We start from the raw sequence: 22,895 nt of genomic DNA on the forward strand, positions 1-22,895 counted from the left end.
CCTAGAGTATAGGGGGTGAACCCAATAACTCAGTTAAAGTAACTACAATGAAGTAGAAGTGTTGGTGGGCAGCTTCAGAGATCAGGTCAAAAAATGCAGTGATGTTTCCTCTTTTCTTTTTATTTGGATTAAGGTACAGGTCTAAGAAAGTGTTTTCATGGTGGAATAGACTCTAAATATCAAATACTTTGACATGATTAAAATTAAATAGCAGAAGAGAAAAATAAAGAGAAAGGTAAAGTGCTATAGATAGGAGTCAGATGGTAAGAACCAAACAAAATTAATATCCTCAGAAAGGAAAAATAATCCTCTTCCCTGTAAAAGCAAAGCATTCACATCAGGAAGGGGCGCTAAAACCAAACTTATCAATTATATTAGTAAATTAAAGTAAATTTAAATCACCTGTAACAAAAATATTTTCAACTATGAACTCAGCCAACCAAAAGATTAATCTCCCTGATGTCCTGAGTCATATTATACCTGTATACCTTTGTGATCATAGTGAATGAAAATCTCAGTCGAGAAATAAGACCTTCCAGGTGGAGCAGTAGAAAGTGTACAAGTTGAATAGGAGAGGTAAGAAATGGAGAAACATTATCAAACTCCATTGATCTATGAGATGAGAAGATTTAAGAAGACAGGGGTATGAGAAAAAGTCTATTTGAAATTTCAAAAAATTACCCAAATTTTATGAAGAACAAAAAATTTTGTATTTATGATCACTAGGAACACCAAAGAGGATAAATAAGAAGAAAAATATTCCTGGACACATCATAATATAATTGATTGAAAGTAAAGATGAAACAGAAAACTTGATGAAATTTAGAGATATAAAAAAGTACATTAAATGTGGGGAACAACAGTATGAATATTCTTTTTTATGTTTTTCTTTACTTTTGGAATTGATTTTTATGTTGGGCTATTCATGGTAGTTAGAGCCACTGTGTCTTCAGAACAATCACAGCACGGTAAATATGTCACTGAGACGTCCAGAAAAGTCTGACTAGCTGAACAGTATGAATATTCTGAATTTCAGTCAGGGGCACACAGAAGAATCAGGAGAACTCAGAAGAAAACTTCCACTTCACCCCTGCTACCTACTTGCTACCTAGATAGTCTGTGTGTTTTTCCTCTCTGGTGAATGAACTCCCTGTGTTCCTCCCTTGTAGCATCATTTCTACATGTGTATTTGATCTCACGTACTCATCCAAATCTTTTCTTCAGGACTCCACATTCTCTCTATGGTACCCACTGCAATTTCCCCAGATTGAGAGGTTTCCTTTCCCTCTTTTGTTCAATATAACATTGCTCTCTTCAAGTTGACATTGGTTCTCAGGTTCCTATATGGATCAGTTTTCAGATCTCATCATACTGCCATGTGTTCAGGACTCATTAACCAAATATTCAGTAATTTGCTATTTTATATCCAGCACTAATTTCATCCCTGTGTATTCATCTGTGATCAAAATTTCTTCTTTTTAAATATAACAACCTCATTAGGTTTTTGGGACATCGTGCTCTTGGTTTTCCCTCTAACTTTACTGAATTCCTTCACCAATGGATACATGTTGGATTGCTGTCATCTTTGAATTTCTCTTTTCAGCTGTATTTCCTCTTCAGAAGCTCTTATTTATTTTCATTTCCTTAATACAGTTAATTTACAGATGATCAATAATTTTCTCTCTGATCTGTAATAGTACTCTCTAGATCTGTCTTTAATTGCCTATTTTTATAGCTCTGTTTTGATATCTAGATGAAATCTCAAGTGTACTATTTCTGAGATGGAAACCTTATTAACCTATTCTTCCTGCCATTGTCTCCATTTTAATGAGTGGTAACTACACTGACAATTCTTTCAGCCAACATCCTTTGGGCCTTTAAAAAATTTGTGGTATAATTCACATACTTTAAAATCTACCCTTATAAAGTATACAATATTAGTGGGTTTTTTGGTATGAACACGTCTTGCAATTCCCATCAATAAACACCATGACACCACATCCCCATCAGTAGTCACTTCCTGTTTTACCTTTTCCTAGCCTGTCTAGACACTAATTTATTTTATATTGCTGTGATTATGTCTGTCCTGGACATTTTTTTTAAGAGAGAGAGAGAGAGAAAGAATTTTTTAATATTTATTTTTTAGTTTTCGGTGGACACAACATCTTTATTTTATTTGTATGTGGTGCTGAGGATCGAACCCAGCGCCTTGTGCATGCCAGGTGAACGCGCTATCGCTTGAGCCACATCCCCAGCCCAGATAATTTTTAAAAAATATTTTTTTTAGTTGTAGTTGGACACAATATCCTTATTTTATCCATTTAATTTTATTTGGTGCTGATGATCGAACCCAGTGCCTTGCATGTACTAGGCAAGCACTCTACCGCTGAGTCACAACCCCAGCCCTGTTCTGGATGTTTTATGAAAATGAAACACAATATGTGATCTTTCTGACTGACTTCCTTCACATACCTTATTGTTTTTTAGGTTCCTTTACAAGGAACATGTATCAGTATTTTATTCCTTTTTATGACTGAATTTTGCATGGATATGCCACATTTTGTTATCAGTTTATCAACTGATAAACTTTTGGGTTGTTTCTATTTTCATGTTCTTGGGAATATTGCCTTGAATTTTCCTATATAGGTTTTTAATTGAACATATATTTTCATTTCTCTTGTGTTTAGATCTAGCAGTTTAACTTTTTGCGGAACAGCTAAGCTGTTTTCCAACATGGCTGCATCATTTTACATTTCTACCAACAATGTGTGAGGGTTTCATTTTCTCACCAGCACTTACTATTATTTTTGGGTGATGCTGGGATTTTTACCCAGGACCTTGTAAATGCTAGGCAGATGTTCTTTGTTGTTTTGTTTTTAAATTTTTTTTTTAAGTTGTAGATGAACACAACACCTTTATTTTACTGATGTATTTGTTTGTGGTGCTGAGGATTGAATACAGTGTACATGTACTAGGCAACCACTCTATCACGGAGCTACAACCCCAGCCCCTCTTCATTGTTTTTTTATTGTCTAGTGGTTGTGAAGTGGTATCTTTTTGTAGTTTTGTTTCATGTTTCCTTAATGAGTAATGATATTTAGCATCATTTCATGTGCTTATTTACCATTTGATTTGTTCCTTCCAGAAATATCTATTCTGATTCTTTGCCCATTTTAAAATTTGATTATTTGTCTTTTTATTATTAAATTGAATAACAAGTCTGTGTGCATTCTAGATAAGTTATTTATCAAATGCATTACTTGCCAAACTTTTCTCACATGCTGTGGATTATCTGTTCACTTTCTTTGTGGTGTCATTTCAGGCACAAAAGTTTTTAATAGTGGTGATGTCCAATTCCAGTTTTTTCCTTGTTGCATTTACTATTGTTATGCAATAGTAAATGAATAAGAAACCATTGTCTACTCCAAGTGTATGAGCATTCACACTGGTTCTTTCTTGTGAGAATTTTGTAGATTTAGCTTTTAAATTTAGGTCTTTTTTTTTTTTTTGTACTGGGTCTTGAACCAAAGGCACTCTATCTCTGAACTACATCACCGGCCCTTTTATTTTTTTACTGAGACAGGGTATCACTAAGTTGCTTAGGGCCTCACTAAGTTGCTAAGGCTGGCTTTGAGCCTGGGATCATGTTACCTTACCCTCCCAAATTGTTTGGAATTATAGGCGTGTGTCACCACACCCAACTTCTTGGTCCATTTTTAACTTCTGTTTTTCTTTGCTACCTTATTGCAGTCCATGGACAAATCCTGTTCAGCTCCACTTTCAATTTTATTAATAATTTAATCGCTTCTCACTACAACCATTGCTATACTCTGTTCTAAACCACTATCTTTTACCTGGATTATTGTGGTATTCTTCAAGTTCTCTGCTTTCAAATTGTTACTTGCTTGCCTCCATAGTGACCTGTTCTTAATATAGTGCCAGAATCTATCTTTTAAAAATTATGCCAGAATATTCCATCTTTCTATTCTATTCTCTCTCTTGGCTTCCTTCCCATGGCCTATAAGAACATCTAGTATCTTTGCTTTTTTTGCTACTTCTCTGACTTCATCTCCTAAGATTTTTTTCCTTTTGCTTTTTGAGCTGCATCTCTGCCTTTTAATTGAAATTGGATAAAATATTGTTACCTCCAGAACTTTATATATTTTGGAATTTAATTTGTGATAAGGTGGTATTTTAAATTTGTGTGATTTGTGTGTGTGTATGTGTGTGTGTGTGTGTGTGTATGTGTGTGTCAGGGGGAATATATTATTCAGAGAATGATTTGAGAGCACTGAGACTCTTGGGGAGGATCAGGTCATTTATGAGTAGAAAAAGCCACAGATCCTTTCCTTGTGAGGGTGACATGCCTCATACTGTTGGTATTGATAATTTAGCAGTATTCTTGGTTGAAATAAATTGTATTCGCTTATGCAGAAATGAACAAATGCAGTGTGAAAATTTGAAAAATCAACATATCTTTTAGCATCGATAGCTATTAAAATTCTACAAATAAAGTAAATAAAAGATGTGTAGAACATGTAATCACAGAATTTTGAATTGGAGAGGTTTAGTAAGATCTAAATAAACCAATAATAAAGACCACTTTTTATGGCATGAAAGGTTTATTATTTCAGTATTATTTTGACCAAAATTATATTACTATCAGTACAGTAATTTTACAGGTCTGATATTGATGAAAGAGAAATACACCAGTGCAATGGAACAGACTCTGGGATTAGACATACACTTATATGACTTGACATAAAGGTGTCCTTTAGCTCAGGTTTTTTCAACCAGTTTTGTTTGCATATTCATATAGAACAACAACAAAAAGAAGTCTTAAGTCCGACTTAACTATCAATTCTAGATGAATTGGAACTCTGAACATGAAAGGTAATACCATTTATTTGTAGGCAAAATTTCAGTTAGAAATTCAATTTACTTTATGTTTACAAGTCTTTTCAGATTTTAAAATTCTTTCTGATACTAGTTTTGATAACTTATTTGTTTCAAAAAATTTTCCCATTAGGTTGTATTAAGGTTGGAATAAAATTGTAATATTTATTATCAATGTAATGGCTGTGAAATATCTAGCAATATCAAAGTTGTGAATGTTCTCTTTTTTTGATCAGTCTAGCTAAATATCTAATTTTGTTTCTAGCTATGACCTGTGCCTCCCTTGCCCCTTAAGAGTGACGTGAAATGCATGTTGTTTATCATTGTAGGAAGTTCCTTTTCTAGTTTGCTGACAGTTTTGTCTTTGTTTGTTAATTTGGTATTAAATTTAGCAAAGTCCTTATTAAGATGATTGTATGTTTTATTTTTGATCTGTTAAAAGAGTAAATTATTTTGGTTGATTTCCTAATGTTAAAACCATTCTTGAATCTTTGAATGGAACTTTGGTGTTGTTATCTAAAATTCTTTTTATATGCTTTTGGATTTTATTTTTGCATCTATATTCATGAGGGTGGTTGATCTGCAATTTTCTTTTTCTTGTGTTTCTTTGATTTTTTTTCAGGGTTCATTTGCATATGATTGTTACTTTCTTCCTTAAATTTTCTGAATTTCTGTTATTGGATACACATAAATTTATGATTATTATGTTTTATTTTCTTGCTTTGTGATCCTTTCATCTTTATGAACTATCCTTTGTGACTTCTGATGTTTCTGTTCTTAATGTTTATTTTATCTTGTAATCATTCCAACTCTTATGATTACAATTTACATGGTATGTATTTTTCCATTTTATAGTTTTAAACTACTTGTGTTTTTTTAATGTCTTGGTCTTGACATATTTAACTTGATCATTATCCAGTTTGACAGTCACCTACTTTTAAATATTCTGTGTATTTAAAAGAAATTATGAAGGACTATAAATGTAGCTTTAGTAGTAGAGCAAATACTTGGTATATGGGAGGCCCTTGGTTCTATCCTCAGCACAACAACAAAAACAAAACAAAAGGAATAGAGAACAGTTTGCTAGTATACACACACTTATCCATACATATACATACATAAATAGATATATACCCAAACCTCATTTGGTTCTGTTGACTCTTAACAATGGTGAATATTTTCATTTTGTGTTTCGTTATTTGATACTTTTATGACAACTATTGTATTTAAAGTATGAGTGTTGATCTTGGTAAATAATATTTACATGTAAAAATGCCTTTTCTTTTACAAAGGTGTTGAGGGTGTTGTGCTGACTCAGTGTGTAAGTGAGAAGGTTTTGGGCAATCTTGTAGTAACAGAACAGAAATGTAGTTTACTATTGGGTATTTCTAAAACTTCATATTATTTCTTTTATAGGGTTATTTTCTTTGCTGTTTGAATATACAAAATGTACATATATTATCATTAACAACAAACAGCTCATTAAAAATTAGAAAATTAGAAAAGTTTTAAACAAATCCAGCTGAAAAAAATTACAAGGAACAACAGTAATTACTCATTAGAATAGTTCTGCATCAGCAAATGAGACTGTTCTCTTTCAGAATGTGAACAAAATTAATAGAGCAGCATTTTAATATGCTCTCCCCCCCATTTTTCCATTCAAGTATCAGCATGTGTTGTTTAGATTTACCTATTCCATAGGAAAAAATTAATGTTAAATATTTTATAATAATTACAATCATTTATTGCATTTTTTGAAATAATTATTAAAACTTGGTGGTTCCTATTAATAGCTTATGAGGAATAGTCATATTCAGATGTATTTAGAAATTACATTTTGAAAATATATTTGAGTATAAATTGTTTTCCTGGTTATTTATAAATCTTAGTATCTGTGAAAAATACTATTTATACAGATTCTCATTTGAATTTTAATATATTGAGTCAATCAGAAATGACTTATTTACACCACATGTAATTGTCTTATATTTCTTTGTGTGTGAGTTATGTTGGTAATGCAGCAATCATTTTAAGTGATAGATTACATAAATCCATTTTATGTTTAATTCCATGACTCTGAAACATCAGTGGAAAAGCACTTTTAGTAAATGGCTAACAGTTTATTGATATTATCCATTCTTAATGTTGATTTATCTGATTTAAAATGAATGAAAAAATGAAACTTTATTAAGAGAAAACATTTTTTGAGGTGGTAGTTTTCCTTCAGGTTTTTTTTGTGGTAATCTCTATCTTATAAAAGATTTCATCATTTTTATTTTTAGATTTTAGAGGTAGATATTGCTAGGAAATATTTATAGGAAATGTAACTTAAGATTCAATTCGTAGAATTTCACCTTCACCTTTTTTTCCCCCCCTAATTTTAGGATCCTCGTCGTAGTCTTGCAGGAGAAAATCGCTGCCTTTGATAGCTGTACTTTCACAAAAAAATTTTTTGTCACAAGTATGTACCAAATCATTTTATTTCCTGTCATATGCATTTGAGTTTATACTGCTTACTTGATACAGTCAGCAAACTAAATGTAATCGTATTATCATTATTTCATCTGTTTTTACTTATGATCTTCTGTGATTTTGTGGATATCTTTATTCAGTAGAATAATTGTATGGTATGTAAGTTCACTTTGGCAACATGGGTTCATCATATTTTTTCTTCATTGTCTTAGTTTCCCCTTAAATACTTTCCTTGAAAAGTTATGATTAATTTCATATAGCTGTTCATTTTTCGAGGTATTTGAGTGTTTTAGCCTTTCTTTCTCCCCATCTTTGCTCCATCCTCATCACCTCTAGAACTGTCTAAAAGTTCAGAAGAAAGCATAGAATTTAGTTCATCACAGTGTGCTCAAACACAAGATTAATATATTTTGTATCATATGAAATTATGTATATGAAATTTTATAATGCGAGGGAAGGAGTGTTGGCAGGGAGGAAGGGGAAAGGAGAGTGAGAGAGAAATTAATTTTAAGAAATTGGCTTGGGGCTGGAGTTGTGGCTTAGCAGTAGAGCGCTCGCCTCACACATGTGAGGCCCTAGGTTCGATCCTCAGCACCACATAAAAATAAATAAATAAATAAAATAAAGGTATTGTGTCCAACTACAACTAAAAAATACATATTTAAAAAAAAAAAAGAAATTGGCTCATGGAACTGTAGGGGCTGGCGAGTTGAGTTTTGCAGGACTGGCTGTTGAGCTAAAAAATCCAGCAGGATCCAATGTTGTAGTCTTGAATCCTGAGGCAGTCTGGGGACAGAATTTTTTATCTTCATCATGGATATTTATTGAATACTCTATATCAAACTCCTAGTAGTAGATATTATCCTTGCCTTTAAAAGCATTTTCTTTGATACAGTTACCACATTATGTATCATATATAACTGCATACATCATATACTGCATGATATCCTGTATAAACAGTAATTCATTATAATATCTTGTTTAACATTTTGTTGACCATGAATAGGATAACCTCAGGCCTGTAATCTTTTTCTCAGACATATATAGCTATTACACATTAATTTATTACATCTTATTTATTATAATTAGAATAATTAGGGAAATAAAACCACATCAGTTTTATACATTTCTTTCCTCATTAGGTGGGATAGAGATGAGTGAATCAGAATAGAGGAGAAGTATTTCAGCCACATTCAGCTGTGAAGTTTTCCTGAGTATTTGTCTTTCCATTTTATCTGTAGTTTTTTGCTGTTCATTGTTAATCAGAGATATGGACATCAAGGCTTCTAATGTTAGCTCTGTTGTGATTCCATTTTAACCTTCTAAGTTCCATTTTTAATTTTATAACCTGTATCTTATACTTGTAGCCGTATTTCAGGAGCACTGAGCTATCTTTTGTTCTTTTATTATTTTTGGTTTATTAACAAATAAAAATATCTTGAGCCCTCAAGTGAGTGTTAAATTGGGGGAAGAAATCCAAAATCATTTATTTGTTAAGGTAGTTTCAATTACAAAATATATTTGGAAGTTTAATCCCTATTTAAGTGTTAGATTCTACTATACTGTGTATGTTGAAATATTACATTTGTCAATAGCTGTCAGCTTCTTTGTAATAAATGGCAGAATATAAATGAGTTATTAATAGTGACTAATGAGAGGTTAAGAAAGTTAATGGTGGAGATATTTTATTTTTTTGAGGGTATTTATTTTTTAAAGCATATTTATATTATAGTTTTAAGTGAACAAGTAAATATATATATTTCCAGTAATTCATTTAATGTCCTATTTAGAAATTTAGAAGAAAAAACCTTCATTATAAAAGAATAATTTAAAATAACTAGATTTATTTATTAGCAGTATAGTTATATATATTTTTTTATTATTGCATTACAATTATACATGATAGTGGGATTCTTTGTTACATATTAGTACATATACACAGAAGAATAATGTAATTTGGTTAGTTTTGTCTCCTAGTACTTATCCCCACAACCTTGTTCCCTCTTCTACTCTGTTCGTCTCATGAGATGCACCCCCAACCTATTTTATTTTTCCTCTCTAGCTTCTACATATGAAAGAATATAGCTCTTGACTTTCTGAGTATGTCTTATTTTGCTTAATATAATGTCCCAAATTCCATCCAGCAAATGGCATAATTTCATTATTTTTTATTGATATTAAAACTCCATTGTGTATATATGCTATATTGTAATTAGGTTGGAAGGACACAACGGTCTATAATAATTCTAATACTTTAAAATGGAAATATAACTTTCATAATACTGTTTTATTGACAAATCTTGACAATATTACATAATGATAGAATTTTAAAAACTTTGATCAAATAATATTTTGGATGAAATGATGTATGTGTAGCTGATAATCTATCTACACATTGTCCTCTACATGAGTGAAATTTGTTTCTACCAATATTAGGGTTTGTTAGCACTTTTTCTTTCTTTCTTTTTTTTTAAAGGAAGGAATTTTTAAAAAATACCTTTATTCTATTTATTCATTTGTATGTGGTGCTGAGGATTGAACCCAGGGCCTCACATGTGCTAGGCAAGTGCTCTTATCACTGAGCTATTGCCCCAGGCCCAGCACTTTTTCTTAATGCCTTTTTTGCTTTCTCTTTTTCTCAGTGTTTTTTTTTTTTTGAGACATCTTTGTGATGTATTCCTAAATGCTTCAACTTGCATTGCTGGAACCCAATAAATAGTTGAAGGAAATATTGCTAAATTATTAGTCTCTATCTTATTTTGTGAATTGTTCATCACTGGAAGGAAGAGATATGGAAGCATCAACAGTATTACTGGTTGTACAGTCAAGTACTTTATTAGAGGCATACAGTTTCTAAAGAGATCCTAGTTGATGGCTTGTGATCCCTAGTAATGAATTTTCAGTTATTTTTGATCCATGAGTATTCTCACTTATTCTCTCAGAGTACTATTTGAATTTTGGCTGTTGTTGACACCTTAATGTCAATATTTAGCGTGGATTGCATAAAATCTAAACTGTTGCTTAATAGTATGCTATAATACATACCTTACTAAGGAAAAAAGAGTTCAAAAAGCAACAACAACTGAAGTTGGTGATTTCTCTACTTATACTCTAAATAGTATTTATTATAGAATTTCACTTTAGTCTTCTCAAATCTCACTTTTGCAAATACTCTTACAAATAATAATGATATATCTTATTTCACACTTCCATTAGGATGTGTGGTTATTCTTAGTCCTAAGAATCAAATTTATGCATGTGATTTTAGGTTGGTAAAATTGAGGATATTCAGCAAATATTTGAATGGAGATTTAGTTGATTTTCTTTGTATTACAGCTTTGTGTAAAATGATTTTTGGTCAATGTTAGAACCAAATTTTATATGATCAGAATTTTAAAATCAAGAAATAGAGGGTGCCACTTTGTAACTTGAAAGAAGCATATATTTTTTCTCCAATTCCTGCATCAGAACCCTCCCCTCCCATCTCTTTACCCAGACTGAAACTCGATACAGGTTACATACATTTCGTGTATTTGGATTTATGTTATCCCATGAGTATAAACTAGTTTTGCTAGGTACTGGAGACAGGGGAGCTGGTGTTATAGCACAGTGAGATAGTTTTTGTGGTAGCTCATCTGCCATTTCTCCATGGATTAGTACCCTGTTTTTAAAGAGGCAAGAGTACACCCCATGTAGAAAGACAAGATCTCCATTTAATGAGGATGTTATTTTGATCATGCAAGCATTTCAGACTGCTAAAATAGTCTGAATATCTCTTGTACAATACATTCTCAGTTGACTATCTTAGTTATGTAAGAATACAATGAAGGTACTGTAATGAAGTACTGATAGGATGTGTCCATCAGAGCAAGCATCATGGGAATTTGTGCCAAAGTTGGATGGAACAGGTAAAGAGAGCCAATGGGGAACTGTTGAGAAGGTATCCAATGTGATGAGAAAGGTGACACTCTTGTATTTGTATGCACAGAAAGTTGGCCTTGAGCAGCTGTCTGATGTGGAAATCTGAAACCCTGGTATGATTAGGAAAACAAAAGACAAAGATTGATAGATGTCATTAGTAGTCATTTGAAGTGTACTAAAAAAATCTCCAGGGAGATTAGAATGTCCAGTAATGCCAGTCCTCATGATACACACCTGTAATCTCCACAATTCAGAAGGCTGAAGCAGGTGGATCATAAGTTTGAGTCCAGCCTCAGAAATTTGGTGAGACACTGATTTAAAATAAAAAATAAAAGAACTAGGTATGTAACTAAGTGATAGAGAACCCCTGGGTACAGTCTCCATTACCGCCCCCCAAAAACCACACACACAAAAAGATAAAGAAAAATGAAAATTTAAACAGATCAATTTCAAGTAATGAAAAAGCCATCAAAAACCTACCAACAAAGAAAAGTCCACAACCAGACTGGCTTCTCAACCGAGTTCTACCAGACCTTTAAAGAAAAACTAATATCAATCCTCCCCAAATTATTCCATGAAATAGAAGAGGAAGGAACTCTTCCAAACTCATTCTGTGAAGCTAGTATCATCCTGATACCAAAACCAGTGAGACACATCACGGAAAGAAAATTTCAGACCAATATCCTTGATAAACATAGATGCAGAAATTCTTATTTAAAAATTTTTTTTAGTTGTAGATAAACACAATATCTTTATTTATTTATCTTTATGTGGTGCTGAGGATTGAACCCAGTGCCCCACACATGCAAGGCAGGTGCTCTACCACTGAGCTACACCCCATCCCAGATGCAGAAATTCTTAATAAAATACGGCACATCACATACAAAAACACAGTAAAAAGATAGTGCACCATGATCAAGTGGGTTCACCACAGGGATGCATGTTTAACATACAGTAATCAATAAATGTAATTCATCACAAAATATACTTAAAAGAATCACATGATTATCTCAATGCAGAAAAAGCATTTGACAAAATATAGCATACATTCATATTTAAAACACTAGAAAAAATAGGGATAGAAGAAATATACCTCAACATTGTAAAAGCTATATATGACAGATTCAAGGTCAACATCATTTTAAATGGAGAAAATAAATGAAAGAATTCCTTCTAAAAATAATATCAAGACAGGGATACCCACTTCATCACTTCTATTCAACATAATCCTTGAAACTCTAGCTTGAGAAATTTGGCAAAAGAAAGAAATTAAAGTGATAAAAATAAGAAAAGGAGAGCTCAAACTCTCTGTTTGCCGATGACATGATCCTACATTTAGAAGACCCAAAAAATCTGTACCAGAAAACTTCTAGAACTCATAAATTAACTCATCAAAGTAGCAGGGTACAAAATTTATACCCATAAATCAATTGTGTTTTTATACTCTAATGATGAATCAGCTAAAAGTGAAATTAGGAAAACCATCCCATTCACAATAACCTCAAACAAAACAAAACAAAAAAACCAAACCAACAAAATACTTAGAAATCAATCTAACAAAAGTGGCGAAGGACCTCTACATCAAAAACTACAGAACACTAAGGAAATTGAGGAAGATCTTAGAAGATGGAAAGACCTCCAATGTCCTTGGATAGGCAGAATTAATATTGTTAAAATGGCCTTACTATCAAGAAACAATCAAGAGTGGGAAGAGAGAGCCTATACAATGGGAGAAAATCTTTGCCACCTGCATCTCAGAGCATTAATTTCCAGAACATATAAAGAACTCAAAAAACTTAATACCCAAAACCCCAAATAACCCAATCAAAAAATGGGCAAAAGCGTTTTTTAAATTTTTTTAATTGATTTTTTTTTTAAAAAAACATGACACCGGAATGCATTACAATTCTTATTACACACATACAGCACAATTTTTCATGCTGGGCAAAAGGGTTTGAATAGATGCTTGTCAAAAGAAGAAATATGAATCATCAGCAAATATATGAAAAAATGTTAAACATCTCTATCATTTAGAAAAATGCAAATTAAAACTATACTGAAATTTCATCTAACTCCATTCAGAATGGCAATTATCAAGAATATAAGCAGCAATAAATGTTTGTGAGAATATGGGGAAAAGGGAACACTCGTACATTGTTGGTGGGATTGCAGATTGGTGCAACCACTCTGGAAAGCAGTATGGAGATTCCTCAGAAAACCAGGAATGGAACCACCAGTTGATCCAACTATCCAAATCCTCAGTGTATTTCCAAAGAATTTTAAATCAACATATTACAATGATGCAGCCACATCAATGTTTACAGCAGCTCAATTCATAACAGCTAAGCTATGGAGCCAACCTAGGTGCCATTCAATACATGGATGGATAAAGAGAATGTTGTGTGTGTGTGTGTGTGTGTGTGTGTGTGTGTGTGTGTGTATATATATATATATATATATATATAGAGAGAGAGAGAGAGAGAGAGAGAGTATTACTCAGCCATTAAGAAGAGTAACTTTATGACATTTTCCAGTAAATGGATGGAACTGGAGACTATCATGCTAAGTGAAATAAGCCAATTCCCCCAAACCAAAGGTTGAATGTTTCTCTGATATGTGAAAGCTAACCCACAATAAGCCTGGGGGAGGATAGAAGTTCAATAGATCAGAAAAGGGGAATGAAGGGAAGAGATGGGGGATAGGAAAAGGAAAGACAGTGGAATGAATCTGACATAATTTTCCTGTGTACATGTATGAATACACTGCAGTGAATTTCACCACAGTGTGTATCCACGAGAATGGGTTCCTAATTAGAATAAGATATATTTCATGCTTGTGTAATCATATAAAAATGTATTCTATTGTCATGTGTAACTAAAAAGAACTAGTAGGAAAAGAAACATTATATTCAAATATTAAATTCACAGAAATCTTTTTTATTTTGATTTGTTTTATATGACAGCAGAATGCATTACAATTCATATTATACATATAGAGCACAATTTTTCATATCTCTGGTTGTACACAAAGTAGAGTCACGTCATTCATGTCTTCATACATGTCCTTAAGGTAATGGTGTTCATCTCATTCCACCATCTTTCCTACCCCCATTCCCCCCCCCCCCCCAGCTTCCCTCCCTTTTGCTCTATTTAGAGTCTATCGAATCCTCCCATGCTCCCTGCAACCCCGTTATGAATCAGCCTCCTTATATCAGAGAAAACATTTCGGCATTTGGTTTTTCGGGATTCGCTAACTTCACTTAGCATTATATTCTCCAATTCCATCCATTTACCCACAAATGCCATGATTTTATTCTCTTTTAGTGTTGAATAGTATTCCATTGTGTGTGTGTGTGTGTGTGTGTGTATACCACATTTTCTTTATCCATTCATTAACTGATGGGCGTCTAGATTGGTTCCACAGTTTAGATATTGAAGTTCACAGAAATCTTCTTAAAAGTAAACTGAATTTTAAATAGAACATCTTATTTTATTTAGATTATGTATTTTAAGAATATAAACTGTTAAAAAAGAAAGAATATATGGTCTAATAGTAATTGTATAAATATTTGAGTTCATAATAAATGAATAAAATATGACTTATCATGAGTTGAATAAAGATTTTCAATTTTTAAAAAATGAAAAATATTGTTCACTAAGCATTCTCTTTCCACTGACCTCTTTAAGGAGGAAAAGTTACTTTTTATATTCTTAATTGTATTAGTGTTAGTATGCGTGTTTTTCATTTATGTTAATGATGAATAACAAATGGAACAAAACAAATGAATTTAAAGGGCCTTAAGTCCCCATGATATTTTCAGAGCTTTAGTAAGTCTTAATTTTGGAAAGAGCAGCTTTACTTTTTATATTAAGAAACAATGGGGGCTGGGGCTCAGTAGTAGAGCACTTGCCTAGCATGTGTGAGGGCACTGGGTTTGATTCTCAGCATCACATATAAATAAATGAATAAAATGAAGGTCCATCAACAACTAAAGAAAATATTTTAAAAAAAGAAAAAAAAAAGAAACAATATTTGTGACTAGAAGTGGAATTGCCATTTGATCTAACTATTCTACTCTTTGGTATTTATCCAAAAGAACTGAAATCAGCATTCTATAGCAATACATGCATTTCAATATTTATAGCAGTGCAGTTCACACTAGCCAAGTCATGGAACCAGGCTCAGTGTTGGTCAAGAGATGAACAGATTAAAAAAAAATAGAAGCATATATACACAATTAGACTTAACGATAAAGAAAAATAAAATCATATAATTTGTGGTTAAATGGTTGGAACTCAAGAAAATCTTGCTAAATGACATAAGCCAGAACAAGAAAGTCAGGGGTTGAATGTTTTCTCTCATATGCAGAAGCTAGAGAGAGAGAAAGAACGAGAATTTAAAAAAGGGATCTCATGAAAATAGAAGGGAAATTAGCAGAGGAAGGTTGGGGATGAAGGAGGAAGGGAGGGAAAGGAGAAGAACTTGGGAGTAAATTCAACCAAATTATGTTATATGCACATATGACTGTACTACTATGAATCCTGCTTTTATGGGTAATTCTAATGCACCAATGAAAAAAAAGTGCATGTAAATAAATAGAAGGAAGACTCAAAGAGTAGAGGAAGGGGAATAGGAAGGAAAGGGGAAGCACTGGCAGATGAATTGGAGCAAATTATGTGCACATATGAATAAGTCACAGTGAACCCCACTATTCTATATAGTTATAATGCACTAATTAAAATATTTTAAAAAGAAAGCAGTTTGTAACATTTACATAAGGGCTTGGTAGAGTCATATGAGATCTAAGCCCAGTTTTAGTTAAAAGTTAAACTTGTGCTTTTGGATTCTGCACAAGGTAGACAAGGATGCCATGATATTTTCAGAGCTTTAGTAAGTCCCCAGTGCATATTAGATACTCAGTGAATATATGTGCAATGAACTAAGTTGCTACTTTTCCATTCTCTGCAAATAATTCCCACCCATTGAGTCTTACAATGGCAGTACTTTGAAGTTGATGATGTGTTTCATATATATAAAAAACTAAAAATAAAGCAGAAGTTATCTCAAAGCTAATGAAACCTAAAAAGTCTCATTATCAGCTGTATGATAGTGAAATGAATCTCATGTGATGATTAGTCTTTTGTGTGTTTGTGAGTTTTTCCAGAATGGTGTTCATAGTATTTTCTCTATGTCAATACAATCTGTAGTCTTTTGTGACTGGTGTGTTTCCCTGACCACAGATAAAATTAGTGTTCATTTTGTGACATCTATCCTTATTTCTTCTCATTGTGAAATAATATTACATGGTATGGAATATCACATCTTATCTAGTCATCATTTGAAAGACATTTAATTTGTTTATAAGTTTGGACTCTGGCTTACACTTATATGAACATTAGTGTACAAGTTTTTATATGGACATATGTTTTTAGTTCTCTTGGGTTGACTATTTGGTTACAAACTTTTTCAATTGTATGCTTTCCCCTCTTAGCTAATGATGTTGAAAACTTTTCATGTATTTATTTGCCATTTGTTTATCTTTGTTCTTTTTAAAATTTGTCTTTTCAACATTGAATTGTAATAGTTCTTTTTATATTCTGAAAGCAAGTCACTTATGAGATATATGATTTGCAAAAGTGTTTCCCCATTTTGTCTTTTCACTTTCTTGATTTTGTCTTGTTTTTTGTGAGGTCATGAAGATTTATTTATTTTTTTCTAAGAGTTTAATCATTTTATTCATTTCAAATTAATTTTATATTAGGTAAGGGTTCAACTTCATTTGCATGTAGATATCCAGTTGTCCAAGCATCATTTGTTGAATGGAATATCTTTTCACCAATAACTTACCTTGGTTCCTTTATCAAAAGTCACTTCATTGTAAATGTAGGTGCCTGGGTATTTAAAAAAAAATCTGAAGTTTTTATTTGGCCAACAAATAAGGTAGAGTGTCTTGGAGAGTCGTTAAACCTTCCTTTTTGAAAGGGGCTCAACCTACCTCTCCATTAGGACCAACTCTCTGGGAGGGTACCATGTAAATTTGTATCATTCTCATGTGCCTTCTTAATTACAACTTTGTTTATGGAATATTCTTCATTTCATGTGCCCTTCTTGAATTTTCTCTTTGTTTAAATTGGGAAACCCAAATATTTTTAACACCCAGCTCTTTCTTATCTAGTTCAATGACATTGTAAGCATGTTAGAATTAGTCCTATTTTTACAGAGGTTACATCTTTTCTCCCCCTTCACTTGTTTTCAAAGTTTATTTGGAGGCAAAGGTTAATCTTTATTGGAGTCATGCTTATAAAGTTGGGATAGTGCTGAGTGGCTGATGTTCTGCTGATCCCAGCTATAAAATATTGTTTCAGTGAGCAGAAAAACAATTTGTTTTCATTCTAATACACTATAATTCTTGAGGTCCACTGACTTTCTAAAAACATGGACTCAGAAAAAGTGGAATAAATCATAAACTGTTTTCTCTTATAATCCTTTAGTATTAATAAAAAACTACACTTAATAGCATTAAGTAATGGTTGAAGTAGTTACCAGAGTTAGATTATGTTGACTTCTGAAGAGCTAGTTATGAGATTAGATACCTCTAATGTGATGCCACCATTCATGGATATTTGGTTTTGTTTTTCCTGATGGAAAGTAAAAAGGAATTTAATTTCTCTAACTCTGCTAATTTCAGTGGAATATACACTCATTTATAAAGTATAATTTTGTATCAATACTATTAGTTTACTAATTGGGAGCCAAATCCATTATGTAAATACTACACAATAAATATTAGAGAATATATATTAGGATGTGTTGTCTTTGTACAACTTTCAGTGTCTTTGTCCTCTGTGTACCATCAGAGCAGGCAGTCACCGAATATAGTAATATCACGGTTACTCACAGATTGGTTTTCCAGAAACCCAAACCATCACAAACATTCCTTTAAACCATATGCAAATAATTTTTTTGAACAAGACAAAAGGTTTTGTTTTATATGACATATAGGCTTTCTCTAAGAGTCATTTTCTTCTTTGTAAATTAATTGTCTTCTTTAACAAATAAAAATTAGAAATTGTATGACAGTTTAGGGAACCCAGCTGAAAACTGTACTCTAGTGGAAATGATAGGAGAGTGGGCTTCTTCAATGCTTGGGAGTATAGGAATAGTAGCATAGTTAGAATGATGCCGTGTTTCTCGAAGGGCTTTCTGAATTTAGGGAAGCATGTAATATATACTAAAGAAGGATTTCTATTAAAAATGGCTTTAAATTAAGATCTGTAACTTAGCCAAGCCTACTATTTGGATATTTGAAAAAAAATTCTTTAAAGAGTACTGTTTTGTTAATACCTTATAAATATGCTTTGATTAGTTTCAGTTTATTTTTAAATTTGTTCAGACCTTTATTTAGTAATTGCTGTCAGATAATGTTCAAGAAAGGGGAGACTCAGAGTTGAACAGAAGGACACAAATCCTTGACTTTATGTATCCCTCTGATCAAGTTACAAGAAGATAGAAAATGAATCAACAATAAATATATGTCATGCAACAATCTACTTTTATTACTGACTGGTAGTGGAAGTAGAAAGAATGAAATTAATGCTTAATGTAGATATTTTATGGTTCCCCAACATTTAAAAAATGTTTTTGGTTGTTGATGGACCTCTATTTATTTTTATTTGCTTATATGCGGTGCTGAGGATCAAACCCAGTGTCACACACATGCAAGGCAAGTGCTCTACCACTGAGCCACAACCCCAGCACTTCCCCAATATTTTTTATGAGATACCCTTTGGGGGTTGCTTGTCCTCATTGTCCCCCTACCTTTGTATCTGTCCTTTTTTTTTCACCACCTGGTATCATCATTTCTCTTTGGTGTATTTTGATAGTCTTATTTTTCTTTTGCTCTTAACTTCCAGAACCCGTTCTTGGCTTTCTCTTTCCTTTCTTAAATTTTTTCATTGATTGTTGAAGAACGTGGGAACTTTTGAGGGGTCTCTCTCTAAACTTTATTTTCTTGTTCAGGAATAACAGTATAAAATGCCCAGTTGTTGCAAAAGAATGATTAATAGTTTTCCCAGATTTGTTTCTTTAATGGGGTAGAGTCAATCCTAAAAGGAAACTAAGTAGAGGAAAAATGCACCTCATTTAGCTTTTAAAGTAATGACTAGTATTATGGGGATTTATGAGACTTGAAAAAAATATAAACATTTAATTTTCTGTTTTTCTAGTACCAACATATGATACATCAACATTTAAATTACTAAGAAATTTCTCAATACTGCCATTTGAAATTCTCAGGTTGTTATCCTTGCCCTGGGCCAAATATGAATCCTATTGCTCTTGGGAGTCGCTGGCTTGCTTATGCAGAAAACAAGGTAAGACATGGCCCATGTTTGAGTAATATGTAGTAGACCAAATGTTTTAAGAATTTTCTATATTATATATGACCTGTTGGTGATTAACAATAACAAATATTTATTTTGATTGTGCAATCAATAATTGGGCTCTTTTAACAATTCATACATGTTTGAAATTGTCATTAAACCAAGACTCAGTACAATCCTTATTTTTTAGGCTTATTTCTATTTAAAGAGTTTTACCATATTAATAAAACACAGCATTGAGATTCCCATAGTAGTAGTGAAAAGATAGCCATTTCTGTAAAGCTAGAAGTCAGGAGATGCCCTGTTTCCATTATAACATTGTTATATTGGAAAGTACCAACATTGTTATATTGGAAACAGGGCATAGAACAATTTAATTGACCTTAGACATCCACAACTAGATCTAAACAAGGGTGCAGCCATTTGCTTTAGTAATTAAATCACACAGGCTCATATTTTATTGAATTTTCCAGTTATTTATCAAGTTTACTTACCAAACTTTCATAGTAAAGGAAGATATTAACTTATAGAGTAAGTTTTATTTATGTACAATTCAAGGCAAAACAAATCTAAATTTTACATAAGAAAATGTAATATCTTTTGTCATTTAGCACCCTGCATATGAATATAGAATAAAACCTAAAAAATATTACAGACTTAAAAAGAAGATTAGTATTTTTGTTGGTTGTGTGATAAAAATTTTCTATAGTATACATGTTATAAATTATATAATATATATGTTATAAAACATTATTAAGTAGCTACTGATAAAATAAAGATATAGTGAGTAAAGTAAAAGATGGAAGTCACAGAACTAGTAAATCTCTACCCTCTGGAATGACTGGGTTTTGCTTTGTCACTCAGTCTAGGCTTGAACTCCTAGGCTCAAGTGATCATGCCACTTCAAATCTCCCAAATGCTTGGCATACAGGCATGTTCTCCTAGGCTCAGCTTTAGTCATTTTTTAAACTAGCATGATTATTATTTTGGGTTCAAATGACAAAAGTGCGTCACTGAAAAAGGACAGATGTGTAGCATGTGTCTCCAGATGTGGTGTGTGCTGTGAAAGTACCAAACATTACTTCAGTAGTCTTCTGGCCAGAACTTCATAATCTGAATTTAATCAAGAGAAAATATCAGACAAATTAAAAATAATCACACTTTTAAATTTTTAAAATCATGATTACTTAGTGCACAAATTCAACATACACTTGACAAAACTACCATCCTTAATCATTTCGAGTTTCAAATAGTCCCAGAGTTGGACAGTGGGAGTGCCTTCAGGCTTGTTCCTATGAAATTATGACATATACTCCTAGTTTTTAAAAATTTGTTTACTTAACTGGCATAAGAATATGTCCAAATTCATATTGTACTTATCCTTCCTCAGCCTTGGAATCTGTTTCTGGCTCTCCTAATTCTTTTTAATGGGCAATATTACTTAGAGAATAAACTTTTTCTAGTAGATGTGTTTGTTGCTACTGGGCTGTCTTTGCTTCTAGGCATTTTCCATCGATGAGTTAGCAAATATGCATGACGTGTGTGTGTGTGTGTGTGTGTGTGGGTATGTACAAACACATGCATATGCACATATGTGATTTAGAATTCCCAAGTTCACATTGATATTTGCACTTGGTTCTTTCTGGCATTCTCCATTTTATGTTTATATGTTCCTTCTTTAGCTTGGTAGACTTGTGCTGACTTCAGCACATTTATTAATTCTATGATATAAAAAATAATTACATATTCCTTGCCTACACCACTATAAAAGTTAAGCCAAATAAGAGAAATTCATGGTATTTTTACTTAATTATGCCTGCTGCCTTTGCTGCCTAAAACTGAAGGTATACAAATAACTATTTTCATTAATCTTTCTTTCATCCCTCTCTTTTTTCCTGTCTTCATTTTGATTATGGTATTTTTTGAAATATAGTTGGGTACATTTTTCTTTTTTTATTTATGTGCTCATATATTTAAAAAAAATTTAGTTGTAGATGGACACAATATTTTTATTTACTTATTTTTATGTGGTGCTCAGGATCGAACCCAGGACCTCACGCATGCAAGGCAAGTGCTCTACCACTGAGCTACAACCCCAGCCCCTATGTGCTCATGTATTTTAATACATGTTATATATATTAATTTATATTTCCCTTTCTTTCACAAAAGTGAATGTAGTAGTACATATGCTCTTTGGCATACTAATTTTTTACTTAATATTTTCTAGAAATTAATCCACTTGAATGTTTGAATTCTACAGGGAATTCTCACTGATCTTTAATTTTGTTTTTTGTTCTTTTTTTATTGGTTGTTCAAAACATTATAAAGCTCTTGACATATCATATTTCATACATTAGATTCAAGTTGGTTATGAACTCCCAATTTTACCCCAAATACAGATTGCAGAATCACTTCGGTTACACATCCACATTTTTACATAATGCCCTATTAGTAACTGTTGTATTCTGCTACCTTTCCTATCCTCTACTATCCCCCCTCCCCTCCCCTCCCATCTTCTCCCTCTACCCCATCTACTGTAATTCATTTCTCTCCTTTTAATTTTGTTTATTCAAGATACAATTGTACTTTTCAGGCCAAAAGTTTTAGATAAAAATTTATTTGTAGAAATGCTGAGTTGTAATCAAATTGAAAAAGTAAGAATGTTGCTTATTTTTACATATTTGTCCCCAGATATTTTAATTACCAGAAGCAGGGAACAGAGAATAGCCTTTACAAAATATTGCCTTTCTATGCTCATGCAGTAGGAGGCAGCAGAGGTATAATTTTCACAATTCTTTGAATGTGTATTTGTGGATGAATTAAGAAGAGAGAGAGATTCTTTTTATGAGTTAAAATAATCATTTAAAGATTTTTTTTAATTTTACTATTTACATTTACTAACCACTCACCTTGAAATCTATTCAGTGTAGCAAAGCAGAGATTGCCTAACAGTAGCATGATGTTGCATATCAGATATATAAAGGTGTTCCATTCTATTATAGGAATATTTTTACAGGAATTTTTAAAAAGTAATATGAGTTTTTCTGGGACTGTCACATAGAGCTAGATCACTTGCCTGGCATATATGAAGCCCTGGGATCAATCCCTAGCACTACCCCCTCCCACCCACCTGCAAATGTGAATGATGAAGCAAAATTGTGAATAAAGAATAAAATGATTACATGCTAATCATCATCAAACATCCTGGTTTTAAGCGATGCAAAG

General features: G+C 32.4%; 1 protein-coding gene across 8 annotated transcripts in view; it reads left to right on the top strand.

Annotated features, from left to right (window-relative positions):
- Bcas3 (BCAS3 microtubule associated cell migration factor) overlaps positions 1–22,895 on the top strand; it is a 583,386-nt gene that overhangs the window by 141,438 nt on the left and 419,053 nt on the right. For all 8 annotated transcript variants that reach the window (XR_006846898.2, XM_046423193.2, XM_046423199.2 and 5 more), the window contains exons 9-10: positions 7,281–7,357; positions 19,585–19,661. Coding sequence is in view for 7 of the 8 variants with exons in the window: in XM_046423193.2 (XP_046279149.1) it covers positions 7,281–7,357; positions 19,585–19,661 (154 nt within the window). In the remaining variant the exon portion in view is untranslated. The remainder of the gene's footprint in view (positions 1–7,280; positions 7,358–19,584; positions 19,662–22,895) is intronic.

Source organism: Marmota monax, unplaced genomic scaffold, assembly GCF_021218885.2.
Source record: "Marmota monax isolate L192 unplaced genomic scaffold, Marmota_monax_Labrador192_F-V1.1 WCK01_AAM20220418_F8-fsc00171, whole genome shotgun sequence".
Classification (NCBI taxonomy): domain Eukaryota; kingdom Metazoa; phylum Chordata; class Mammalia; order Rodentia; family Sciuridae; genus Marmota; species Marmota monax.